The sequence below is a fragment of the Lepidochelys olivacea genome, assembly GCF_965140295.1.
Source record: "Lepidochelys olivacea isolate rLepOli2 genome assembly, chromosome: 8".
Taxonomy (NCBI): domain Eukaryota; kingdom Metazoa; phylum Chordata; order Testudines; family Cheloniidae; genus Lepidochelys; species Lepidochelys olivacea.
Window position 1 is genome coordinate 97,387,238 of NC_140418.1, and position 23,414 is coordinate 97,410,651.

Here is a 23,414-nt window from a genome sequence, read left to right on the forward strand (position 1 = left end):
TGTATTTCAGAATTTGATTTTTCTTAATTGTGCAAAACTGTTGTTCCAAAGCTGGTGGCATTTTATCCAAATCCCAGTGATTTTAACATTTCATCTACCTCGTACATGATCTGCCAGCAGTAGCCCAGGACTAGACAAACTTTAACATTTCCCATTGAAATAAGGTAACATTGTACAGTATAAATAGGGCCCTACCAAATTCGCAGTCCATTTTGGTCAATTTCATGGTCATAGGATTTTAAAAAATCATAAATTTCATGATTTCAGATATTTAAATCTGAAATTTCATGGTGTTGTAACTGTAGGGGTCCTGACCCAACTCTGAAGGCAGCAGGATGGAAGTAAGGGTGGCATTGTACGGTACTGCCACCCTTACTTCTGCACTGCTTCTGGCAGGGTGCTGCCTTCAGAGCTGGATGCCTGGACAGCAGTCACCACTCTCCGGCCACCCAGCTCTGAAGGCGGCACAGAAGTAAGGGTGGCAATACTGCATCCACCCTACAATAATCTTGTGACCCTGCTCCACAGCCCTCTTTTGGGTCAGGATCCCAGTTTGAAAAACGCTGGTTTCCCGCGTGAAATCTGCATAGTATAGGGTAAAAGTACACAAAAGGGGGAGACCAGGGGGAGACCAGATTTCACGGTCCGTGACGCATTTTTCATGGCTGTGAATTTGGTAAGGCCCTAAGTATAAACCAAAACTCAGCTTCAATCCAATCTTTGACTAGAGCTCCCTGTAACCAATCAGGCAGGAGGCGTGTCACTCCATAACCAACTAATGTTGCTTGTGTCAATTTTTGCCTTATAAGCAAGATTCACAGCTGCATGATCCGTCATAAATTGGCACACACTGCTGCTGAAGCAATATACTTGATGCAATTTTCTCAGCTGGAGGAGGTGCTTTGATTCAGCCACACCAATGAGAGAAAGCTTCCCTGTTTTTTGCAGGTTACTAATTAGTTCAATCAGTAGCTATAGCTTCCCAGAACTCTATTAACGAGAAGTATCATAGGTCCTATATTCACTTAAAAAAAAAAAAAAAAAAGAAATGTATTCTTAAAGCCTACACTAACTCAACTTGCTAACTCGTGTGAAAAATTAGGGTGGATAAAAATCAATGATTTAAAAAAAAATTGGATGTTTTTATTTAAATTGGATTTTTTTTTATAAAATGCTTTTTGAGGGAAAAAACCTATCTAAAGATAGTTTTAATTAAGATACATTATAGCTCAAAGATATCTCAACATGGAATAGGGATTATAACGTCTAATTCTATAGTATGAGACAATATATTCATGTAATGTTTAAGAAAAGTTTTGTAAATGAGTTCCAATAGTTCATGGATTAGGGACCCAATTTTATGGGGGTCTACAGGCTTCTGTATAGATTATTTAGGTTAATCTTTCTATCTACCCAATGGGACTCAGTGCTCAGCCTAGGAGATACCACCAGAGATGCTTAGTTTTGCAGTTCTCAAACTGTGGATTTGTGTCTCCAGAGGTAACATGGTTGTTAACAGCAACAATATTTTTAAATAAATAAATATATAGAGGTGAGAAATAACAGACCTCAGCCCTATTGTCCCTCTGCAAATTTGTACACAGAGTCAATCCCTTACCTCTCTCTAAAAGTGCAAAGTTTCAAAAAGTTCAATGAATAGAAGATAGTTGGGGGCGGAATAGATCTGGACAAGGAGAAGTCTGGAGATAAATGTGAGAAGCGGGGTACATATAATATTTTAACAAAAAAGCTATGTTTGCTGCTGAAGAAAAAAAATCCAGAATACCTAACGTTGTTGTTTTAGTTAAATAAAACAATTTAAACTGTCTGGTGATGTTTTCCTCCTAATACAACATGGCAAGGAAATCCTTCAAATATTAATGATTAACCTGTTGACTTAGAGATAGTTCACCTCCCAATGACTTCATAAATATCTGCTTCAATTACCTTTGGTAAATGAAATAACCAAACAATCATTCATTTTCTGATAACACACCTCTACCCTGCTATAACGCTGTCCTCGGGAGCCAAAAAATCTTACCGCGTTATAGGTGAAACTGCATTATATCAAACTTGCTTTGATCCACCAGAGCGCGCAGTCCCGCCCCCCACCAGAGCGCTGCTTTACCGCGTTATATCCAAATTCATGTTATATCGGGTCACGTTATATCGGGGTAGAGGTGTAGCTGTAAAACTAATCTGAAAAGTTTTCAAAATAAATCACTGTTTAAAAATGTATCGTGTGTACCTTCTAAAAATGAAACCTACATCTATCACTGAGTTGTGAAGAATATGTATTAAGGTTATAACAACCAACAAAAATGTATTTTTATGTAGCAAACCATGATTAAATCAAGTCTTCCTGACTAGTGATTTAAATCATGATTTAAATCAATTTGATTTCAATCAAATCCACTGTGTGAAAAATCACAATTGCCTTCACTAGAATTTACCTTGAGTTAATTAACTTAAGCACTGGAACAAATTGCCTCGGAAGGTTGTGGAATCTCTGTCATTGGAGGTTTTAAGAGCAGATTAGACAAACACCTGTCAGGAATGGTTTAGTTCAGCGGTTCTCAAACTGTGGGTCACGACCCCAAAGTGGGTTGTGACCCCATTTAATGGGATCACCAGGGCTGGAGTTAGACTTGCTGGGGCCCAGGGATGAAGCTCGAGCCCCACCATCCAAGGCAGAAGCCAAAGCCTGAGCCTCACTGCCCAGGGCCAAAGCCTGAGACCCAGTGCACAGGGCCAAAACTAAAGCCCAAGGGCTTCAGCCTGGATGACAGTGCTCAGGCTTTTGACAGTGGAGCTCGGGCGGGCTCAGGTTTTGGTCCCCCCTTCTGGGTTGTGTAGTAATTTTTGTTGTCAGAAGGGGGTTGCAGTGCAATGAAGTTTGAGAACCCCTGGTCTAGTTATTACTTAGTCCTACCTTGAAGGAAGGGGACTGGACGAGATAACCTACTGAGATCCGTTCCAGTCTTACACTTCTATGAGTTCATAAAACTCGGGTTAAGAACACACTTTTTTATTTATTTATTTTGCAGTCAAGACAAAAGAACTTAGGCTTTGGAGAGTACCTTTAAAAACTTCCCTTGCTCACCTGGTATCTTTTTCACCCCTGTTACAGCAAGCACTCCCATTATCTAATGCCATTGCTTTTTAAATCTCTTTATTCATAAGCAATATGCTATGGTACTTCATGTGTTTCCTACGGGCAAGTAAATGGTTCACTGACTGCAGTTGGTGAATTGTTATACACATTAAAAAAAAGTTTAGTTAATTCACCTCAGAATATCTGAAGGGCTACATGTTGCCAAGAGACTTTTCATTTAATGCGTTTATTTAAAATAGTTTACAGTGAACAAGTCCACAATCAATCAATGTTCTGCATACCATATTGCTTGGGCCAAACTAATCTCTCATATCTTGCTGCCAGACCAGGAAATAATCTTTCATACTACACTGTTCTGAGAGATGCGGTTGTCATGTTTTTACTTCCCCTATTGATAAAATACAGTGTTGATTATCACTAAACTATGATGCATTTTGCGAGTAAAAAAACCGACACCATTTGGAACTCATGTCCAGCTTCATGTCTGTTTCACATGCTATATTACCTAGGGTTATCAGTTTATCCTCACAAGAGATTTCATAGAGAAGTTTTACTGTACTGTTATACAACTGTTCTGATCTCACAGGAAATTACAGTGGGTGCCTACTGTTTATTCTTAAATGGTATCAGTACAAAAATCAGCTGCTCACACATATTAGCAGACATTTCAATATAACTGAATTTGTACCTAAATTCATGGCAGAGCTAAAACCATTATGGAGCTGGTACAGCATAATATTGAAGAAAGCCAAGCTATACAAAAAGCATGCTATGACAAGAAGACAAGTGAAAGAGCTTTAATCTAGGTGTTTTGGTATTTGCCCCTACAAAAAGCATGAAATACTCTCATGGGAAGGTCCCTTTGAGGCGACAGAGAAACTGAATGAACTCACTTATCAAGTACAGAAACCCTATAGTCAGGATTTATCACAACTGTACATATTAACAGAGTGAAAGCTCACCATAACGGAGAGGCTATAGTCAACATGATATGCTATGCAGATGAGGAACACAAAGTATTGCCTCTCTTAGACTTAATGTCTGAAAGTAACGGAGAGAACCCTTTAGAGAGCATTAATTAAGAGCTAATCCCCGTAAAAAAAATAAAGGGAGAGAAGTAATGGCTGTGTTACAAAATCGAAAAATGGTATTTTCTAACAAACCTGGTTTCACTTACCAGAGAGACCACCACATTAACACCAGTGATGCACACCTAGTAAACAGAAGGGCTTACAGGGCTACAGGGACAATGAGGGAACAGATCAAGAGGGAGATGCACACCCATTTTGGCCAGTCCAGATTTTAAGAAAGTATTTGAATTGATGTATCCAACACAAGCCTAAGAGATGTACTGATGCAGACCAGGAAGAAACACCCCATTGCAGTTCTGAGCAAAAACCTGTCTCTCACTGAACAGAATTACCAGGTAATAGAAAAGGAATGTTACGCTATGGTGTGGAGTGTAAAACAGCTCAGATCCTTCCAACAAGTGGTTCAGGCTGTTAACGGATCACTCACCATTAATATGGTTCCAGAGAACAAAATGAACCAACTCCAGATTCTACACTGCAGCTTTGCAGGAGTATTAAACGTATTCAGGGGTTTGAGAACAAGGTAGCCGATGCCCTATCCAGAAAAGAGGGGGCAGAGGTGAGGCTCACATCTGATGTAATAAAAGGGCCGGGTGACAGGCAGAAACATCAATCTGAAAAACAGATGTTGAGCTGGAGTACAAAAGCAGTTCCTGAATACAAAGTTTTATTGCATCTACTGTGTTAAGTAGAACTGCTCAAAGCTGTATTCAAATGCCAATGCATCAATATGAATCAGGCTCTGAAATATTGATGCTTTACGCTAAAGGTCATGCCGAGGAACCAGAGTTTATTATGCCAATAAATAGTTTCAGACTATCCATTGCTAACATCCTGTTCTGATAGGTTTGATATCTTAAAGCAGTACTTCAAGACTCATTGACTGGTATGGAAAAATAGACAATTTTACACTAAATATGACCCAAATTTTGGCTCCAGGACAGTTACATGAAGGCCTAAGCCACAGTTATTAGCAATTGCCATTAATGGATAAAAATACTATGATGGTAGGTGAACCTATAATTTCATTCTGGAAGAACCACGTTTGTTGTCACAACCTTAAATAGACTTAAACTTAAAAAGTCGAACCTTTAAGTTTCCTTCTCCTGTAAGGAATTCTGAGTAGCCAGCATCAGTAGCTAGCAGTCCCACAAACTGCATTGTTGGCCGTTGCTGAATAAATGCTTCTACAGCTTCATCTGTAACATGCTTTCTTCCAGAAATGTCCAAAGACACAAGGTTAGGTAGGATATCTTTCTGTTCTAGTAAACGAAGTGCTATATCTGATGTGAATTGTTTGTCATCTGAAATATCAAGATGATTCAGATATTTTAGTTCTCTTAGAACATCCAAAATCTGTGTGGTCGTCATTTTCAAGCATTTCAGGTGGTGCATGGTCAGAGACTTAAGTTGATCCTTGCAGGTGAGGAGTGCAGTTATGTCAGTGACAGAGGTATTGGATATATCTAGACTTTCTAACCTTGGAAGTGATGCAACATCTGCTAAGTCTTCATTGTAGAACAGAACATTGGTAATGCTCAAAGCACGAAGACCAGACAACTGACTGAAGCATCTTTCATATGGGTCTTCCAAGGAGAGAGTTAATGAGTTCAGCACAAGGCACTGAAGGTTTTGTTGGATCCATTTATTGCTGCCAAGTCCACTTATGATGTCTGTGATTGTAATATCTGCATTCACTCCCGTAGCATCAAGTTCTACCAGCTTGTGATGGCAAAATGCTTTCCGGAAAGCCACTGCAGAGATTTTTGCTTTCCGGATACAAGCTCGTTTCAAGCGCATCTGGTTGCCTCGGAAGATGCCCACAGTTCCATCATTCAGCAGCCCTGTTGAAAAACAGCAATAAGTTTATGTTATATTACAGATTTTTTTGAAACCTATGGGGGAAAAACGACAAGGGTTAACAAGAATAACTGGTTCAGTTTACTGTTTGCAGTCAATGTAGTTATAATTAGGGGTCTACCAAATGCACAGTCATGAAAATCGTCTCACAGACCATGAAATCTGGTCTCCCCCATGAAATCTGGTCTCTGGCTGCCCAGCTCTTAAGGCAGTGCTGCCGCAGCACAGAAGTAAGGATGGTATGCCACCCTTCTTTCTCCACTGTTGCTAGCAGGCAGCATTACCTTCAGAGCTGGACACCCTACCAGCAGCCACCACTCTGCACTCTGCCTTCAGACCTGGATGGTGGGAGAGTGGCAACTGCTGATCAAGTGGTCAGCTCTGAAGGCAGTGCTGCCTGCCAGCAGCAGCGGAGAAGTAAGAGTGGCATGGTATTTCCATCCCGCCACCCAGCTTCAGGAAGCACTGCTGCCAGCAGTGGTGAAGTAGTAAGAGTGGCAAAACTGCGACACCCTAACAGGCTTGTGACTGACCCCCTTTTGGGTCTGGGCCCCTAGTTTGAGAAACACTGCAGAGAAATCACATATTTTTCACGAGTTGATCACGGCATAAATAGCAAATTTCACAGATGTGTTAATGCGTAATTTTGCCGTAATTTAAGCAGACCCCTAGTTATAATACAACATATACAAAACCTAGTCTGCTTCGTATAAAGCTGAAAATTTCAACTGGTAATTAACCTGTCTTTAAAAAAACCTTGAATTATGTTTGAGATGGACATTTTAGATTAAAACCTGCATTTATATGGACCTACCACAAACTTATGAGAACTGGTTAGAAATTTGACAAAAATTCAAAACATTTTGCTGAGATTCCTCCCACCCTCCATTTCCTGGCCGGTCCATATTGAAGGCCTGGAGTTTGATATTAGAAATTAAGAACCAGTTTCCAACCTGCTTTAACTATTTAAACAAAATAAAAAACAAAACAGAGAAGCAGAACTCTGTTACTTTTGTAAGTGGGACCAATACACTAAACAAAGCTAACAAAGCTCTTTTATGCATTCCTCATGCTCAGAATGTAGCAGTTGCTCAGAAAGAGATTCAATGTGAAAAAGACATTATCTGTGGGAAATGAAGGGGGATATGGTGGGAGATGAGGGAGCGAAAGAACAACAAATTTGGTAGCATGTGCAGTGTAACATGGCAGTAAAAAGAATAAATAAATAAAAAGGAAGAGGACAATCCAGTTTTGAACTACATATGCAGACGTCGGAAGGCCACAGTCCCCTGCAACACCCTGGTGAGACCATAACCCAAATATTATGTTTACTTCAAGGGCCCTTATTACCTGAAATATATTGACTGATTGGAAGGAGTTCAGAGATTTCTTATTTGTATAATTCCAGAAGCATGCTTATTGCTTTACAGGAAGCTTTCAAGAGCTCAGTTCCATTCCATTAGACCTGCACTTAATATATAGTTAGAAGAAAATAATGGTTTTGACAGTTTTTCGTAGTGCATTCCCTGGTTTGGTTTGTCTTTTCAGCAAGGAAATACATTTTACGCACACTGCTTACTGTGTAAAATGAAATGAATGAAGGTGTTATAGCCAGATGATTTTAGATGTAACTATGCAGATGCAGGGTGGAACAGACAGACTTCAGTTAATTACTCCATGAAAGATACTATTAACTTTCTAATTAAATATCTGAGCATCTCCAGAAAGAGAGAGGATTAAAGGAATCTGATGAACTGACAGAAATAAGAACCCCAGCGAAAAGTGCTGACATCTAATTGAAAAGAAACATTAAACTGAGGTCATAAACATGGGACAAAGGACATTTTATCCACGAGGGCAGCTATCTATCCATCTATGATGCATTCAGCAGAAGTTGTAACAAAGCCAGAAGAGCAAAAATCCTTCATTGGAGATTAAGGAAGAGGGTTCATGTGGCTTCAGTGCCAGATTCTACTAGATTATAAAGTAGGGGCTGCAATGTCATATTTTAGTGGAAAACCTACAGCTACTGCCTTCAAAATAAAGATTTTACCGTGAAATGCCATAGTCTGCAGCAGTCTATCAGCCACTTCTTGGGGAAATATTCCAGGCTCCTGCAAGCACAGTGTTCCATCTTGCCTTTCTGTACAAAACTTCTCTAGGTCAGCAGTCAGAAAATTCAAGCAGATATCAAGTAAAGTATATGGAGATGCCTCCTCCTGTCGTAAGCAAAACACAACCAAATTACTGAGACATTTAGAGTTAAATCAAAAATATTGGCCATGAATGATCAAGCCATTTATAAACATAGTATTTTGGTTCCAGTCAGTGTTTTGTTAGCACAATCCTCATCACTAAAAGAAAGGGTAGCATTACAAAATCTGCTGAGGGGACACCCTATTACAAGGGTGGCCAACCTGTGGCTCTTGAGCCACATGCGGCTCTTCAGACATTAATATGCGGCTCCTTGCATAGGCACCGACTCCGGGGCTGGAGCTACAGGCGCCAACTTTCCAATGTGCCAGGGGGTGCTCACTGCTCAACCCCTGCCCCTGCCACAGGCCCTGCCCCCACTCCACCCCTTTCTGACCCCTCCTCTGAGCCTGCCGTGCCCTCGCTCGTCCCCCTCTCCCCCAGAGCCTCCTGCACACCACGAAACAGGAGGTGATCAGGAGGTGGGGGAAGGGAGGAGGAGGTACTGATCCGCGGGGCTGCCGGTGGGTGGAAGGCACTGGGAGCGGGGGAGCTTATGGGGAGCTGCTGACATATTACTGTGGCTCTTTGGCAATGCACATTGGTAAATTCTGGCTCCTTCTCAGGCTCAGGGTGGCCACCCCTGCCCTATTATCATACATTCAATTTTAACTATTAAATTTCTCACTTTGCATCCAAAGAAAAACATCCTTTTAAATGTAGTTACTATATTAAATATGATCCTACAGTAATTTAATGGAACAGCAACATCATCATAATGCAATATGTTTTCATTCCCCTATTCCAAACAAAAGAGAGGATGTTTAAAAAGCATTATATTCAAAAGAAACACCAAGCTCCCACCATGGTGGGAGTCTGGTGTAGAAACTATGCTTTTGTTGGATACTGGTATATCATCTGCTGAAGTGCAAATCTGATGTGCTGATTAGTTTATAGCAAGGTGGATTAAAACAGAATAATTCATTTTTAAAAAAATCAGATTTTTAATTTAAATATATTTTTCTTTTTATAAATAAATCTGTTTAAATTTAAAATTTGAAATTATAACAACCAATGTTAATGCCTAAACATCATATAATCTTAAAATCATTTAAATAAATAACAAAAAATAATACACTGCAATAATGAGCTCTCTTCATATTTTTAATCAGTGTTGCTTTTTTAAATATATACAAACTCGTGAGGAAAACATCTTTAACTGTGGTCAACTCAAGTTTTATAAATGTGTCACAATTTCATGCACTCCATTAAGTATCTATATTATTCTCAATCTTTATAATGGAGCAAACATTGACATTTCACAAATGCACGTACTTTCAATTTCTGTTCTGTACAAAAGCTTTTGCCTTCATCACTTTTAGTTTAGCAGCAGATGCAGAGGGAATACTTTGTTAGTTTGGATTAGTTCATTCAAAGTTGAAAAACTACTTGCCATCTGAGAAAGCAGGAAAGCTTGTTTTCCTCTTCCAATATATAAATAAAAACCAGGTAGGAGACAATGAGATCTACTAATTCTAAAATCTGGAAGGAGATTAGATGCGAAAATACCTTTGAAAATCTGACCCAAGGATGCAGATAATTCCCTAATTATACTTAATACTACTTTTGTTTTATAAGTCAGTTTGTTCTAAAAGAAAAATATGTATTGACAAACTTATTTCTTATGTAACCAGCATATTTAAGGCAGTTATATTTAACTAATACAAATAATTTTAAAAATGTTTGTTTATTTTTAGTTTAATCCCAATTTCCATCCAAATGCAGCTTGACACAAACCAAAAGTAGAAAATTATCTAGTGAATAAGAAATGCATCATTCACCATTTCCTAATGTGATAAAAAATGTAAAAATTAAGAATCTGAATAATGTATGTGGAGCTAGATCTATCTACGCATTAAAGCAGTTAGTGTGTCCTCCTGATTAGCAAAAATTTATTCAAAATTTAGAGTAAAGGCTATATTTAGATGCAAGTCAACATGTTTTAATAGTTATACCAACCAATGAGACTAAAATTTTCTTTAGGAAAATTACAAAAAAGTACAAATGCAAAACGAGATTAAAATAAATGCTTTAAAACAAGGTTTCCTGATTGCGGATTTAAATCAACCCACGCTGCTTCAAACTTATGAGAAATGAAGAGCTGCAAGTTTAAAATAACCTCAAAGTAAGGGGCAACATTCTATTAAAACAAACTGATAAATGACAAACGGTATTTAAGTACAAGATTAAAAAGGACTGAAGATCTGTTCATTACTGTACAAAGCTGGCACTAAGTGACAATTTTTATAGTCTTCTTTTAAATCATAGCCAACATTTTTTCACCTTGTATTGGAATTATTATTATTATTGCAGAGTATTACCATGACATTAATTTAACCCTAAATTCCTTTATTAAATCCAAAGGCCAAATGGTATTTATACAATTGCGCTAAACATGCCTAAAAAGCCTAAATAATAAGCAATTTACTACATCCAAACAGTAGCAAAGTTTATAAGCATTTGATCAAGATACTTACAAACAGGCTAAACCTGGAATGCTTAGACCTGTACTTGTTGGCTTCAACATAATCAGGCAGATATTAACAATGAACCCTTTAAGAGTTTACCTTTTATACCCTTCAACAAACAAGTGATATTATTGCCAGTTACTAACTTCAGCTAAAAACCAATTTAAGACAGTTCACCCTTATTTCCAGTCTTAATCCACATAAGATTTACAACTGCCTTTCCTTTCAAGGCCTTTGCTCCCCTCCTTCTTGCTGACCAACGGTTTTTCCATTGCACCTTGGTTCCCAGAGGCTTCAGTGCTGGTATGTGGGTTGGGAAGGGTCATGGTAACTCATTTTAAGACAGATTCTTTTTGTCTTGTTTAAAACTATCCGCAGCCACCCCAGTTGTCAAAGGCTTTAAAAAAGCTTTCCCTTATCTCATTAGTTATTCTTTGAACCAGACATTCTCCCTGCTTTATTCCTTCTGTCCTTATAACTCAGTATTTTCAAGGTCTTCCTTCTACTCGCTAGTCAAGGCCCTTCTTTACAACACACACACACACACACACACACACCCCCTCTCTCTTCCTTAACCAAACTAGCCCTAACTGTTTAATTTTATCTTTATCCTGCACATAGTACTACGGTATTGCAAAACATATGCTTGGGTATATCAGTACAAACGGCAAGACAGGGAATAATCATGAGCTCTGAACTTCTCTTAATAATACATAATCTTAATCTTTTAATATAGTTTTTCTGTTCAGTCTTCCAGTGCCCAATAACTGCCTACTGTTTTTAATCAACCAGATTCCATCATCATAAGGAGTGACTTTCAAACATTATGAATCATTCTCAACACTAACAACAAAGAATGCTGAGTGACTAGTACATGCTCCCCTATGGTATTTTGAAAATAATGGTGTCAATTTTTGATACATCTCAAACTCCAAAAGCAATGTTATTTTGCCTTTAAATTGAATGTTCTGGCTATATTTGTCTTTTATTCCTACTTTATGTGGCTTCCATTCTCTTACTTCATCTGCCTCATATAATCCTCTTGGTTAAGTCATTAAGATGTATCTTTTTATAAACGAACTGTTCCATGTACTGTCCAAGTACTGCATACTTTCAGGAACTTCACCATACTTTGTCCCATCTTTAACCAATCCCATGTAGTCAGCTAAAAGATATTTTAGTTTAACACAGTTGAGAGTTGCAAGCACAGGGCTGGGCACCAGAAACTCCAAATTATAATTCCTATTCAGACAAACTTCCTCTACTACCTTTGATTAGTAACTCAAAATTATCTGCCTCAGTTTCCCCATCTGTAAAAGGAAAACAATTCTTACTTGCCTCACAGGGGACTTGTAATGCTTAGAATTTACAAAAATGCTTTGAAGTATTGTTATTGCACTTTATTGCTAATTAACTAGTTTTCTTCTAAGATTTGTTGGACATCACCAGTAAGCAATAAATTTTGGCTACATCTGTACTCAAAGATATGGGGGGGGGATGGGTTGTCTAGACTCTTTTGCTTCTTTATGATATATAAAGGATGTCTGAAAGTCTTCTGAACAGAATTTTGGCTAATCAATTAAAAATCACTTCTCTTTAAAAGTAGAGGGGGAAGAAATTGTCTCTTTATCCTAAAATTACTTAATACATTGAAGAGCATATAAAGATTGTTGATTTTCAATCAAGAATCAGCATATCAACAGCATATGAAATCTACTCCCATTTAATATAAAGTCCCTTGCTCATGTCAACTCCAGTGCTTGTAATTTGCTGCTTCAACATCTGACAGAGGCAAAACATTGGTGATATTAATTGCTTTTGGCACCTTTCCATTCTTTTTGCAAGAAAAGCTAAGTACTTCTGTGTATCAGTGATTAAAGTTCAGTGATGTTATTAGGCTTTGCTGATGGACCAGTAACTGAAATAAATTGGGAAGATAGGGGTGCAGATTAAAAAACAGTCTGTGATCAAAGATGAGCCCAGACCAATACCCTAGATCTAAACACCCCTGAATTTTAGGGGAAGTTCAAATAAAAATATCAAAACTTCAGCCCATCTCTAGTCTGATTCCATTCAAAATGCTTATTCTTCATGCCAGAAGGGCATCCAACAATATCCATTAACTAGGATTAATTACACACACACACACACACCAGTAACACCACACATCTTTCATGAACTTCATTGATTCCCATAGTGGTAGGCATTAGGCTGTTTGCACTGCTTCTGTAAATCTCTGGCAAGATGGGAGGGAGCTTGGGAAAGTTTTAGGGACAATACTGTTTTCAGTGTTCTAATGAAGTTCCTCAATAAGTGTCGGGGAAAAAAAGTGACTCTTCCTGGAATTCTCTACTGTTGTAATGTGACAATGGGGACATGCCCTATAACTATTTTATCAGAGCTAGAAGCATTTCTAATCTTCTAATGTACTGTCCTTTTCCTTAAAAGGGACATGGACATGTTCAAGATCTTCTGCTAAAAAGTAATAGAGTCTTTACCTGTATTTATGAACACATGAAGTTAGAAGTGAAATAATTTTCAAAATTTTACTTTTCTATTTATGCTGTTAAGTTTTTGCATTTCACTCAACTTGGAAAATGGAAATGAACTAGTTTTCCTTTTGTTTCCAATTAATTTCACTTTCCAGCTCTCATGCATTAACATAGTGCTGTCATGTTCAAGTTGTAAACACTGCCTAGGACTGTTTAAATCTGAACAAAAGCTGTTTTATATAGAAATATACGTAAACATTTTTATTGAAATGTGTGATTAGACTTTTGTATACACCACCTAAATTATCTATCTAAACTACTTGACAGAGTCCCTTCAATCTCAGTACTTTTCCATCCTGTCAAGTTCATATACATAAAAGTCACAAGGAAGGCAGTCAAAGAGATAAGCAGACCTCATGTGTCTTCTGTGATGTACATCTGAAAGAGTGATATATTTATTACCCAAGATACACAACAGCATTATACTGATGCAACCAAGAGTGACTATAGTTTTGCCTTATAAAGTAGAATAGTTTTCTTTAGCTTTTTAAAAGCTTTTGTTTAAAAACAATGAATGAATATTTTAATAGATTTTTTAAGCATGAATAACTATGAAAAACTATGAAAAATTAAATTTTAATTAGTAGTGTACGTTATAAGTTAATAAAATAAACGGCATAGATTTCAGCATCTAACAAGCAACCAAATGAACGTGGCAGCCTGAAGCATAATGCCTCCTTCAATCCAAGTTCCTCTGATTATAAGCATGTAACTGAGCTTCTTGGGCAGGTTTGTCACATGCAGCAAAGAATTCTCACCTCCACAGATAAAAACAAATTTTTTTTAAAAAGGAATATTTAAAATTTCTGCTTCCCACCCTATCCTAATAAGTTGTTGATTACAGCAAGAAAATGTTTTGCCGCATATAAAGTTTCAATATTTAGAGACAGTTTACAACGGGCCACTTTGCATTCTTGACCTACAGAATCCTAAATCCAGCAAGTCCTGTATTAGTTTAAAATTAATGAAGAGGATTACTTTATCAAGAACTTGAACCATGTTTTTCCTGAATTTCTTCTGAAACAGCATAATGTGAACTACAATCACATACATCTATGTACTGTTTACTAAACCAACAAGTATATCTGACATCTTCTGTCAGGCTGGTGTAGCCTATTCCAGCAGAAAAGCTAGCTTCACTATCCTCAATAATGACTTCATCTGCTCCTTTCCAAGCCCTCATATCTCAGACTTATTTAAAAATAAAATCTTCTGTACAAATAAAAAGTAGCCTTTGCATAATTAGCTTTTATTTGATGAACGACTGTAAAAGATTTGCAAAAAGAAAAGGAGGACTTGTGGCACCTTAGAGACTAACCAATTTATTAGAGCATAAGCTTTCGTGAGCTACAGCTCACTTCCTCAGATGCATATCGTGGAAACTGCAGCAGGCTTTATATATACACAGAGAATATGAAACAATACCTATTCCCACCCCACTGTCCTGCTGGTAATAGCTTATCTAAAGTGATTTCCAGCACAAATCCAGGTTTTCTCACCCTCCACCCCCCCACACAAATTCACTCTCCTGCTGGTGATAGCCCATCCAAAGTGACAACTCTTTACACAATGTGCATGACAATCAAGCTGGGCTATTTCCTGCATAAATCCAGGTTCTCACATCCCCCCACCCCCATACACACACAAACTCACTCTCCTGCTGGTAATAGCTCATCCAAACTGACCACTCTTCAAGTTAAAATCCAAGTTAAACCAGAACATCTGGGGGGGGGGGGGGGTAGGAAAAAACAAGAGGAAACAGGCTACCTTGCATAATGACTTAGCCACTCCAAGTCTCTATTTAAGCCTAAATTAATAGTATCCAATTTGCAAATGAATTCCAATTCAGCAGTTTCTCGCTGGAGTCTGGATTTGAAGTTTTTTTGTTTTAAGATAGCGACCTTCATGTCTGTGATCGCGTGACCAGAGAGATTGAAGTGTTCTCCGACTGGTTTATGAATGTTACAATTCTTGACATCTGATTTGTGTCCATTTATTCTTTTACGTAGAGACTGTCCAGTTTGACCAATGTACATGGCAGAGGGGCATTGCTGGCACATGATGGCATATATCACATTGGTGGATGTGCAGGTGAACGAGCCTCTGATAGTGTGGCTGATGTTATTAGGCCCTGTGATGGTGTCCCCTGAATAGATATGTGGGCACAGTTGGCAACGGGCTTTGTTGCAAGGATAAGTTCCTGGGTTAGTGGTTCTGTTGTGTGGTATGTGGTTGTTGGTGAGTATTTGCTTCAGGTTGCGGGGCTGTCTGTAGGCAAGGACTGGCCTGTCTCCCAAGATTTGTGAGAGTGTTGGGTCATCCTTTAGGATAGGTTGTAGATCCTTAATAATGCGTTGGAGGGGTTTTAGTTGGGGGCTGAAGGTGACGGCTAGTGGCGTTCTGTTATTTTCTTTGTTAGGCCTGTCCTGTAGTAGGTAACTTCTGGGAACTCTTCTGGCTCTATCAATCTGTTTCTTTACTTCTGCAGGTGGGTATTGTAGTTGTAAGAAAGCTTGACAGAGATCTTGTAGGTGTTTGTCTCTGTCTGAGGGGTTGGAGCAAATGCGGTTGTATCGCAGAGCTTGGCTGTAGACGATGGATCGTGTGGTGTGGTCAGGGTGAAAGCTGGAGGCATGCAGGTAGGAATAGCGGTCAGTAGGTTTCCGGTATAGGGTGGTGTTTATGTGACCATTGTTTATTAGCACTGTAGTGTCCAGGAAGTGGATCTCTTGTGTGGACTGGACCAGGCTGAGGTTGGTGGTGGGATGGAAATTGTTGAAATCATGGTGGAATTCCTCAAGGGCTTCTTTTCCATGGGTCCAGATGATGAAGATGTCATCAATATAGCGCAAGTAGAGTAGGGGCTTTAGGGGACGAGAGCTGAGGAAGCGTTGTTCTAAATCAGCCATAAAAATGTTGGCATACTGTGGGGCCATGCGGGTACCCATAGCGGTGCTGTTGTCGTCATGAATAGGTCGGAATATGAACAAGAGGCTGCTCGGCAGCTCTCCAACACGAGTTTCTACAAGCCATTACCCTCTGATCCCACTGAGAGTTACCAAAAGCAACTACAGCATTTGCTCAAGAAACTTCCTGAAAAAGCACAAGATCAAATCCGCACAGACACACCCCTGGAACCCCGACCTGGGATATTCTATCTACTACCCAAGATCCATAAACCTGGAAATCCTGGGCGCCCCATCATCTCAGGCATTGGCACCCTGACAGCAGGATTGTCTGGCTATGTAGACTCCCTCCTCAGGCCCTACGCTACCAGCACTCCCAGCTACCTTCGAGACACCACTGACTTCCTGAGGAAACTACAATCCATCGGTGATCTTCCTGATAACACCATCCTGGCCACTATGGATGTAGAAGCCCTCTACACCAACATTCCACACAAAGATGGACTACAAGCCGTCAAGAACACTATCCCCGATAATGTCACGGCTAACCTGGTGGCTGAACTTTGTGACTTTGTCCTTACCCATAACTACTTCACATTTGGGGACAATGTATACCTTCAGATCAGCGGCACTGCTATGGGTACCCGCATGGCCCCACAGTATGCCAACATTTTTATGGCTGATTTAGAACAACGCTTCCTCAGCTCTCGTCCCCTAAAGCCCCTACTCTACTTGCGCTATATTGATGACATCTTCATCATCTGGACCCATGGAAAAGAAGCCCTTGAGGAATTCCACCATGATTTCAACAATTTCCATCCCACCACCAACCTCAGCCTGGTCCAGTCCACACAAGAGATCCACTTCCTGGACACTACAGTGCTAATAAACAATGGTCACATAAACACCACCCTATACCGGAAACCTACTGACCGCTATTCCTACCTGCATGCCTCCAGCTTTCACCCTGACCACACCACACGATCCATCGTCTACAGCCAAGCTCTGCGATACAACCGCATTTGCTCCAACCCCTCAGACAGAGACAAACACCTACAAGATCTCTGTCAAGCTTTCTTACAACTACAATACCCACCTGCAGAAGTAAAGAAACAGATTGATAGAGCCAGAAGAGTTCCCAGAAGTTACCTACTACAGGACAGGCCTAACAAAGAAAATAACAGAACGCCACTAGCCGTCACCTTCAGCCCCCAACTAAAACCCCTCCAACGCATTATTAAGGATCTACAACCTATCCTAAAGGATGACCCAACACTCTCACAAATCTTGGGAGACAGGCCAGTCCTTGCCTACAGACAGCCCCGCAACCTGAAGCAAATACTCACCAACAACCACATACCACACAACAGAACCACTAACCCAGGAACTTATCCTTGCAACAAAGCCCGTTGCCAACTGTGCCCACATATCTATTCAGGGGACACCATCACAGGGCCTAATAACATCAGCCACACTATCAGAGGCTCGTTCACCTGCACATCCACCAATGTGATATATGCCATCATGTGCCAGCAATGCCCCTCTGCCATGTACATTGGTCAAACTGGACAGTCTCTACGTAAAAGAATAAATGGACACAAATCAGATGTCAAGAATTGTAACATTCATAAACCAGTCGGAGAACACTTCAATCTCTCTGGTCACGCGATCACAGACATGAAGGTCGCTATCTTAAAACAAAAAAACTTCAAATCCAGACTCCAGCGAGAAACTGCTGAATTGGAATTCATTTGCAAATTGGATACTATTAATTTAGGCTTAAATAGAGACTTGGAGTGGCTAAGTCATTATGCAAGGTAGCCTGTTTCCTCTTGTTTTTTCCTACCCCCCCCCCCCCCCCAGATGTTCTGGTTTAACTTGGATTTTAACTTGAAGAGTGGTCAGTTTGGATGAGCTATTACCAGCAGGAGAGTGAGTTTGTGTGTGTATGGGGGTGGGGGGATGTGAGAACCTGGATTTATGCAGGAAATAGCCCAGCTTGATTGTCATGCACATTGTGTAAAGAGTTGTCACTTTGGATGGGCTATCACCAGCAGGAGAGTGAATTTGTGTGGGGGGGTGGAGGGTGAGAAAACCTGGATTTGTGCTGGAAATCACTTTAGATAAGCTATTACCAGCAGGACAGTGGGGTGGGAATAGGTATTGTTTCATATTCTCTGTGTATATATAAAGCCTGCTGCAGTTTCCACGATATGCATCTGAGGAAGTGAGCTGTAGCTCACGAAAGCTTATGCTCTAATAAATTGGTTAGTCTCTAAGGTGCCACAAGTCCTCCTTTTCTTTTTGCGAATACAGACTAACACGGCTGCTACTCTGAAACCTGTAAAAGATTTGAAGATTTTTCCAGAATACTGATAGCTCCTTATCTTTCCATTAAACTCTTTCTGAGAAACCTGTATCAACTTTGACAGCAAAATGTGTTTGTTCTGATCACAAATGCCCTATGACTGCTGCTTCGTTTTGGTCTCCATTACAGAAGGGGATATGCTCCATGTTTATCATTTGTTATAAATATAAATAGCACAGTGCTTTTTAAAATAGAAGATACAAATGCCAACTTTCCAACACAGCAGAACCACCTTGATTCAGTACTGTTGATCCAAGGACACAGATTTACTAAAAACCAAGTATTCCCTTCTTTGTTTTCAATGCCCATATTGTCAAAAATTTAAGAGCAGTCATAACTGTAACAGTAAGATTTTTTTCTTCCTAATAAGAGCTAAGTACAGAGGACTTTGAGCATCTTATCTAAAAAGAGAAGAAGTTCTTTTCCTCTCCATTTCAAATTAAAGGTGACCTTACATTTGGTTTCTTTAGGAGCTCTTGATGTGGGACTTGTGGGAGAGGAGGTGTGCCCTGATACATTCACATCAGAACATAGTTGCACCTGAAAGCAGAGTCTACATGCATAACTAGTTTCAGAGTAACAGCCGTGTTAGTCTGTATTCGCAAAAAGAAAAGGAGTACTTGTGGCACCTTAGAGACTAACCAATTTATTTGAGCATAAGCTTTCGTGAGAAGTGAGCTGTAGCTCATGAAAGCTTATGCTGAAATAAATTGGTTATGCATAACTAGGTTGATGCAAGTGTACTTATCCGAACCTAACTTTGTAGCGTAGACCAGGCCTAAGTGAGGGCTTAATACCATGTTAATGTATACTAGGGAACTTTCAGCATGCATCAGCAGGATCCACATAGGCTAGTAAGTGTGCAAAATGCTGGTGTGAACTAGAATTTACACCCCAGCTAGTATGCACTAAAGCACCATGTAAACAAGCCCTGAAAGTCACCCAACATTTTAAAACAAGCGTTCTTAACGATCTGTATTTCTAACATAGAAACAAAGGGAAGTAGAGTATAACCATACATCTGAAATTGTGAACTAGAGCTACATTTTAACAGTACATTAGTTCATTGACCACGGATCTAACTGTATTTTGCAGAGTTGGCAACTTAGGCCTAACATTATAACTAAATTACTCTTTATGAAGATTTAATTAAAAGATATTTAACTGTAAATTACACGGATATTAGAAGCAGTCTCACTCCCAGTCCCCAAAAACTAGATTTTCATGTAAAAAATGCACTGCATTTTAAAACTCCCCCTCCAAAACTCCAAATCATTTTAATACTAGGGTGTTTCTTTTAGCCTATAAAGACTTAAGCTCTCCAGACATGATATACCCAGGCAGCTGAAGAAATGAAGTAGACAAACCTCTGGTATAACTGTAAGTGGGCTGCTGGCAGAGTGTTTTCAGTGAATGACCCTCAATTTTGGAACCAGTTTCCTACCTTGGTATAACAGAACCTGAATCTGTTAGCTTTCTGGACACTCTGCAAGGCCCATCTGTTTTCCCAGGCTTTCAAGATGATGAGCTAGAGAGAACATATGGGGTGAGAGGGAGGAACTTTATGCGACAGTGGTATTACTCCTGATGGGTTGGCAGGGAAAGAAGAGTCAGTAACTGGTTTAATTTGTTATTGGTTTTGAATGTACAGAGCATTTAATAGGTAAATTTCCTCAGAACTACTTAAAAATTACATCTCAGCATGGCCATAAACATCATATGACCTATATTCATTACTTCCTTAATTAATCCTGTTTACTATCTTCTAAATACATATTCTACCGACTTACAAGGCCAACACCCACATTTTCCACTCCAGTCTCCAACACCTGCTCTTAAAGGGCAAAAAGTGTGGTTACTTTGTTTTGTTTTTTTTTTAATCTCAGACCAAACTCTTTGTCTACACTAATTTTTACCTTCAGTTAGTTGATTAACAGTTAATTTGAAGTATTAACATATTTGTAAAGACTCCCCAAACATTCGTCCCAGTCTATAAACATTTGTGTTGAAGGTAAGATCTCCACACAGGACAATTTTACTAATTATATGGGTATAAATTCCCTGTGTGGTCACTCTTATTCCAGAATAAGAGGAACTTTTTAGGAGAAGTGGGAATTAGTTTAAACCTCTTTCAAATGGAGGAACTAAACTGAAAAAGTATGTAACTTTCAGTTTAGAGACACCCCTTAGTCCATGACTACACCAGGAGATCTTTACCCATATAAGAATACTGTAATACTATACTTGCAAAGCATTCCTATTGTGGATGCATGTATTCTGGCAAAGCTGCACTTTTACTAGTGTAACTTATTCCACCACACATCCCCAAGAGCAGAACAAACTATACCAGTAAAACTGCTGTTTTTGTCAATAAACCTGCACCTCCATTAGGGGCTTCTGCCAACACAGCTATGTCAGTCAGGTGTCACACCTTTTCATACCACTGACCAACATAACTGTGCTGGCAGAAAACATGGCCTTATCTTACGCTGGTGTAACTTCCTTAGATAAATTGTGCACAACAAAACTAGCTCAAACAAGCATTAAGACTGTGACACTAACCAATAAATCTAAAGAATAATGATACTGCAATAGGAATTTAGATTCATAGACTATAAAGCAAGAAAGGACCAATAGGATTATCCAATCTAACCTCCTGCATAGTAGCTTAACTCTTCCTGCAAAAAAGTTAAGAAACAAAATATATCCAACCCCCTTGCCAGCTAAGATGGATCAATTCCTCCCCCCACCCCCATCATGTTTTCACATAACAATGTATGTTTAAACTTTATTAAATATAAGGAGTAAAGTGTACAGTTTGGGGGTTTGTTTTAAAAAAACACAGTCATTCCCACCTGGGATGAATCATGACTCTTTACAAAAAGACAACAAGGTAACAAACAAAATGTATTTCTTTCCCAACCATCTCTCCCTCTGTAATGCTTTAGTAGTGACAGAGGGAATATGCCTCATCCTACTGTTAAATATCTGTAAAGCACTAATTCAGTGGGTCTCAAACTTTTGTACTGGTGATCCCTTTCACATCACAAGCCTCTGAGTGTGACCCCCCCCCCGTATAAATTAAACACGCTATTAAATATATTTAACACCATTATAAATGTTGGAGGCAAGTGGGGTTTGGGGTGGAGGTTGACAGCTCATGACCCCCCATGTAATGACTTTGTGACCCCCTCAGGGGTCCTGACCCCCCAGTTTGAGAACCCTTGCACTAATTATTATTAGTATAGCTGATGCTGCTCTACAAAAGCTTGAGTCGTGGGATTCAAGATGTGGGGCTGTAGATGTCTAGGCTCAGACTGGAGCCCACGCACTGGGACCCCACAAGGGGGAAGCGTCCCAGAACCCAAGCTCCAGCACAAGCACCACAAGCCTTAGTCAGATGACCCAGGCCAATCACAGGTCTTTTATTCTAGTGTCAACACACCCTCAGAGACTGAGCTCCAGCCTAAGCTCCAACCCAAGCTAGCATCGCAGAGTGAGCCAAAGTTAGAGTAGACTGAAGCCCTGCGGGTGTATCTACCCGGCAATCAAACATCAATGGCTGGCCCATGTCAGCTGACTTGGGCTCATGGGGCTAGAGCTGTGGGGCTATAAAAAAATGCAGTGTAGTCATTTGGGAGCAGACTGGAGCCTGGGCTCCAGGACCTGATGAGTCTTTTTTGCAATATAGACATGAGTGACTCAGAAGCACAAGTCTGTAACCCACACACCTTCTGGGTGTGGTGTTCTATCCCATCTTGTAGCACCAAGACCACTTAAAGAGAAAGATAAAAGGAGTCTGCTCTATAGCCTTAGCTAACAGCCAGGCCCAGTTGCCTTTTAGCTCATAGAATATCAGGGTTGGAAGGGACCTCAGGAGGTCATCTAGTCTAACCCCCTGCTCAAAGCAGGACCAATCCCCAATTTTTGCCCCAAATGGCCCCCTCAAGGATTGAACTCACAACCCTGGGTTTAGCAGGCCAATGCTCAAACCACTGAGCTATCCCTCCTCCCCCTACTGTTGTAGAGGCTTATACACTCAGCACCAGAGGTCCCCGATTTGGTTGCATATCTACCCTGCAAACAAACATCAATGGCTGGCCCATGTCAGCTGACTTGGGCTCACTGGGCTACAGCTGTAGGGTTATAAAAAATGCAGTGTAGACTTTTGGGCTGAGGGACCTGGTGAATCTTTTTTTGCAGTGTAGACATAGAATCATAGAATATCAGGGTTGGAAAGGACCTCAGGAGGTCATCTAGTCCAACCCCCTGCTCAAAGCAGGACCAATCCCCATTTTTTGCCCCAGTTCCCTAAATGGCCCCCTCAAGGATTGAACTCACAACCCTGGGTTTAAAAGGAGTCTGCTCTATAGCCTTAGCTAACACCCAGGCCCAGTTGCCTTTTTCTGTCCATCTTACCATTGTTTCCTGTTTCCCCTGGGGAGGACTTTGAGTGTCATTACTGATTTCATTTTATTAACATCTAGGGAACCCCTGGTCATATTAAGTGGTGTGTAGAAGCTATGGGGTGACCCTGTGCACTGGTATAACTCAAACAGTAATCCCCCACAACCACACATGTGAATGGAATGGGGATGACAAGGACCAGGGAAGCATGTTTTATTAAAAAGAAACCAAGAATTAAAATAATTATCTCATTAAGTTAAGTGATATACATGAGTGACTCAGAAGCACAAGTCCCCCTGTTGATTTTTTTTTGCGGGAACTTGTGCTCCTTAAATTAGGTAGGCCTGATCGACACACAGGTTTTGTACCCATTTAACTATTCCAGTTAAGAGCA

At 39.9% G+C, this 23,414-nt stretch overlaps 1 protein-coding gene across 4 annotated transcripts in view; it reads right to left on the reverse strand.

Moving 5' to 3' along the window:
• Positions 1-23,414, reverse strand: part of LOC311525609 (protein zyg-11 homolog B) — a 47,831-nt gene that overhangs the window by 19,948 nt on the left and 4,469 nt on the right. For 2 of the 4 annotated variants that reach the window (XM_084637911.1, XM_084637912.1), the window contains exons 2-3: positions 8,120-8,285; positions 5,296-6,050 (exon numbers count right to left, since the gene is read on the reverse strand). In XM_084637911.1, coding sequence (XP_084494037.1) covers positions 5,296-6,050; positions 8,120-8,285 — 921 coding nt within the window. Of the gene's footprint in view, positions 1-5,295; positions 6,051-7,416; positions 7,533-8,119; positions 8,286-10,796; positions 10,883-23,414 lie in introns of those variants that run through there. The other 2 variants (XM_084637913.1, XM_084637914.1) reach the window with 2 other exon arrangements.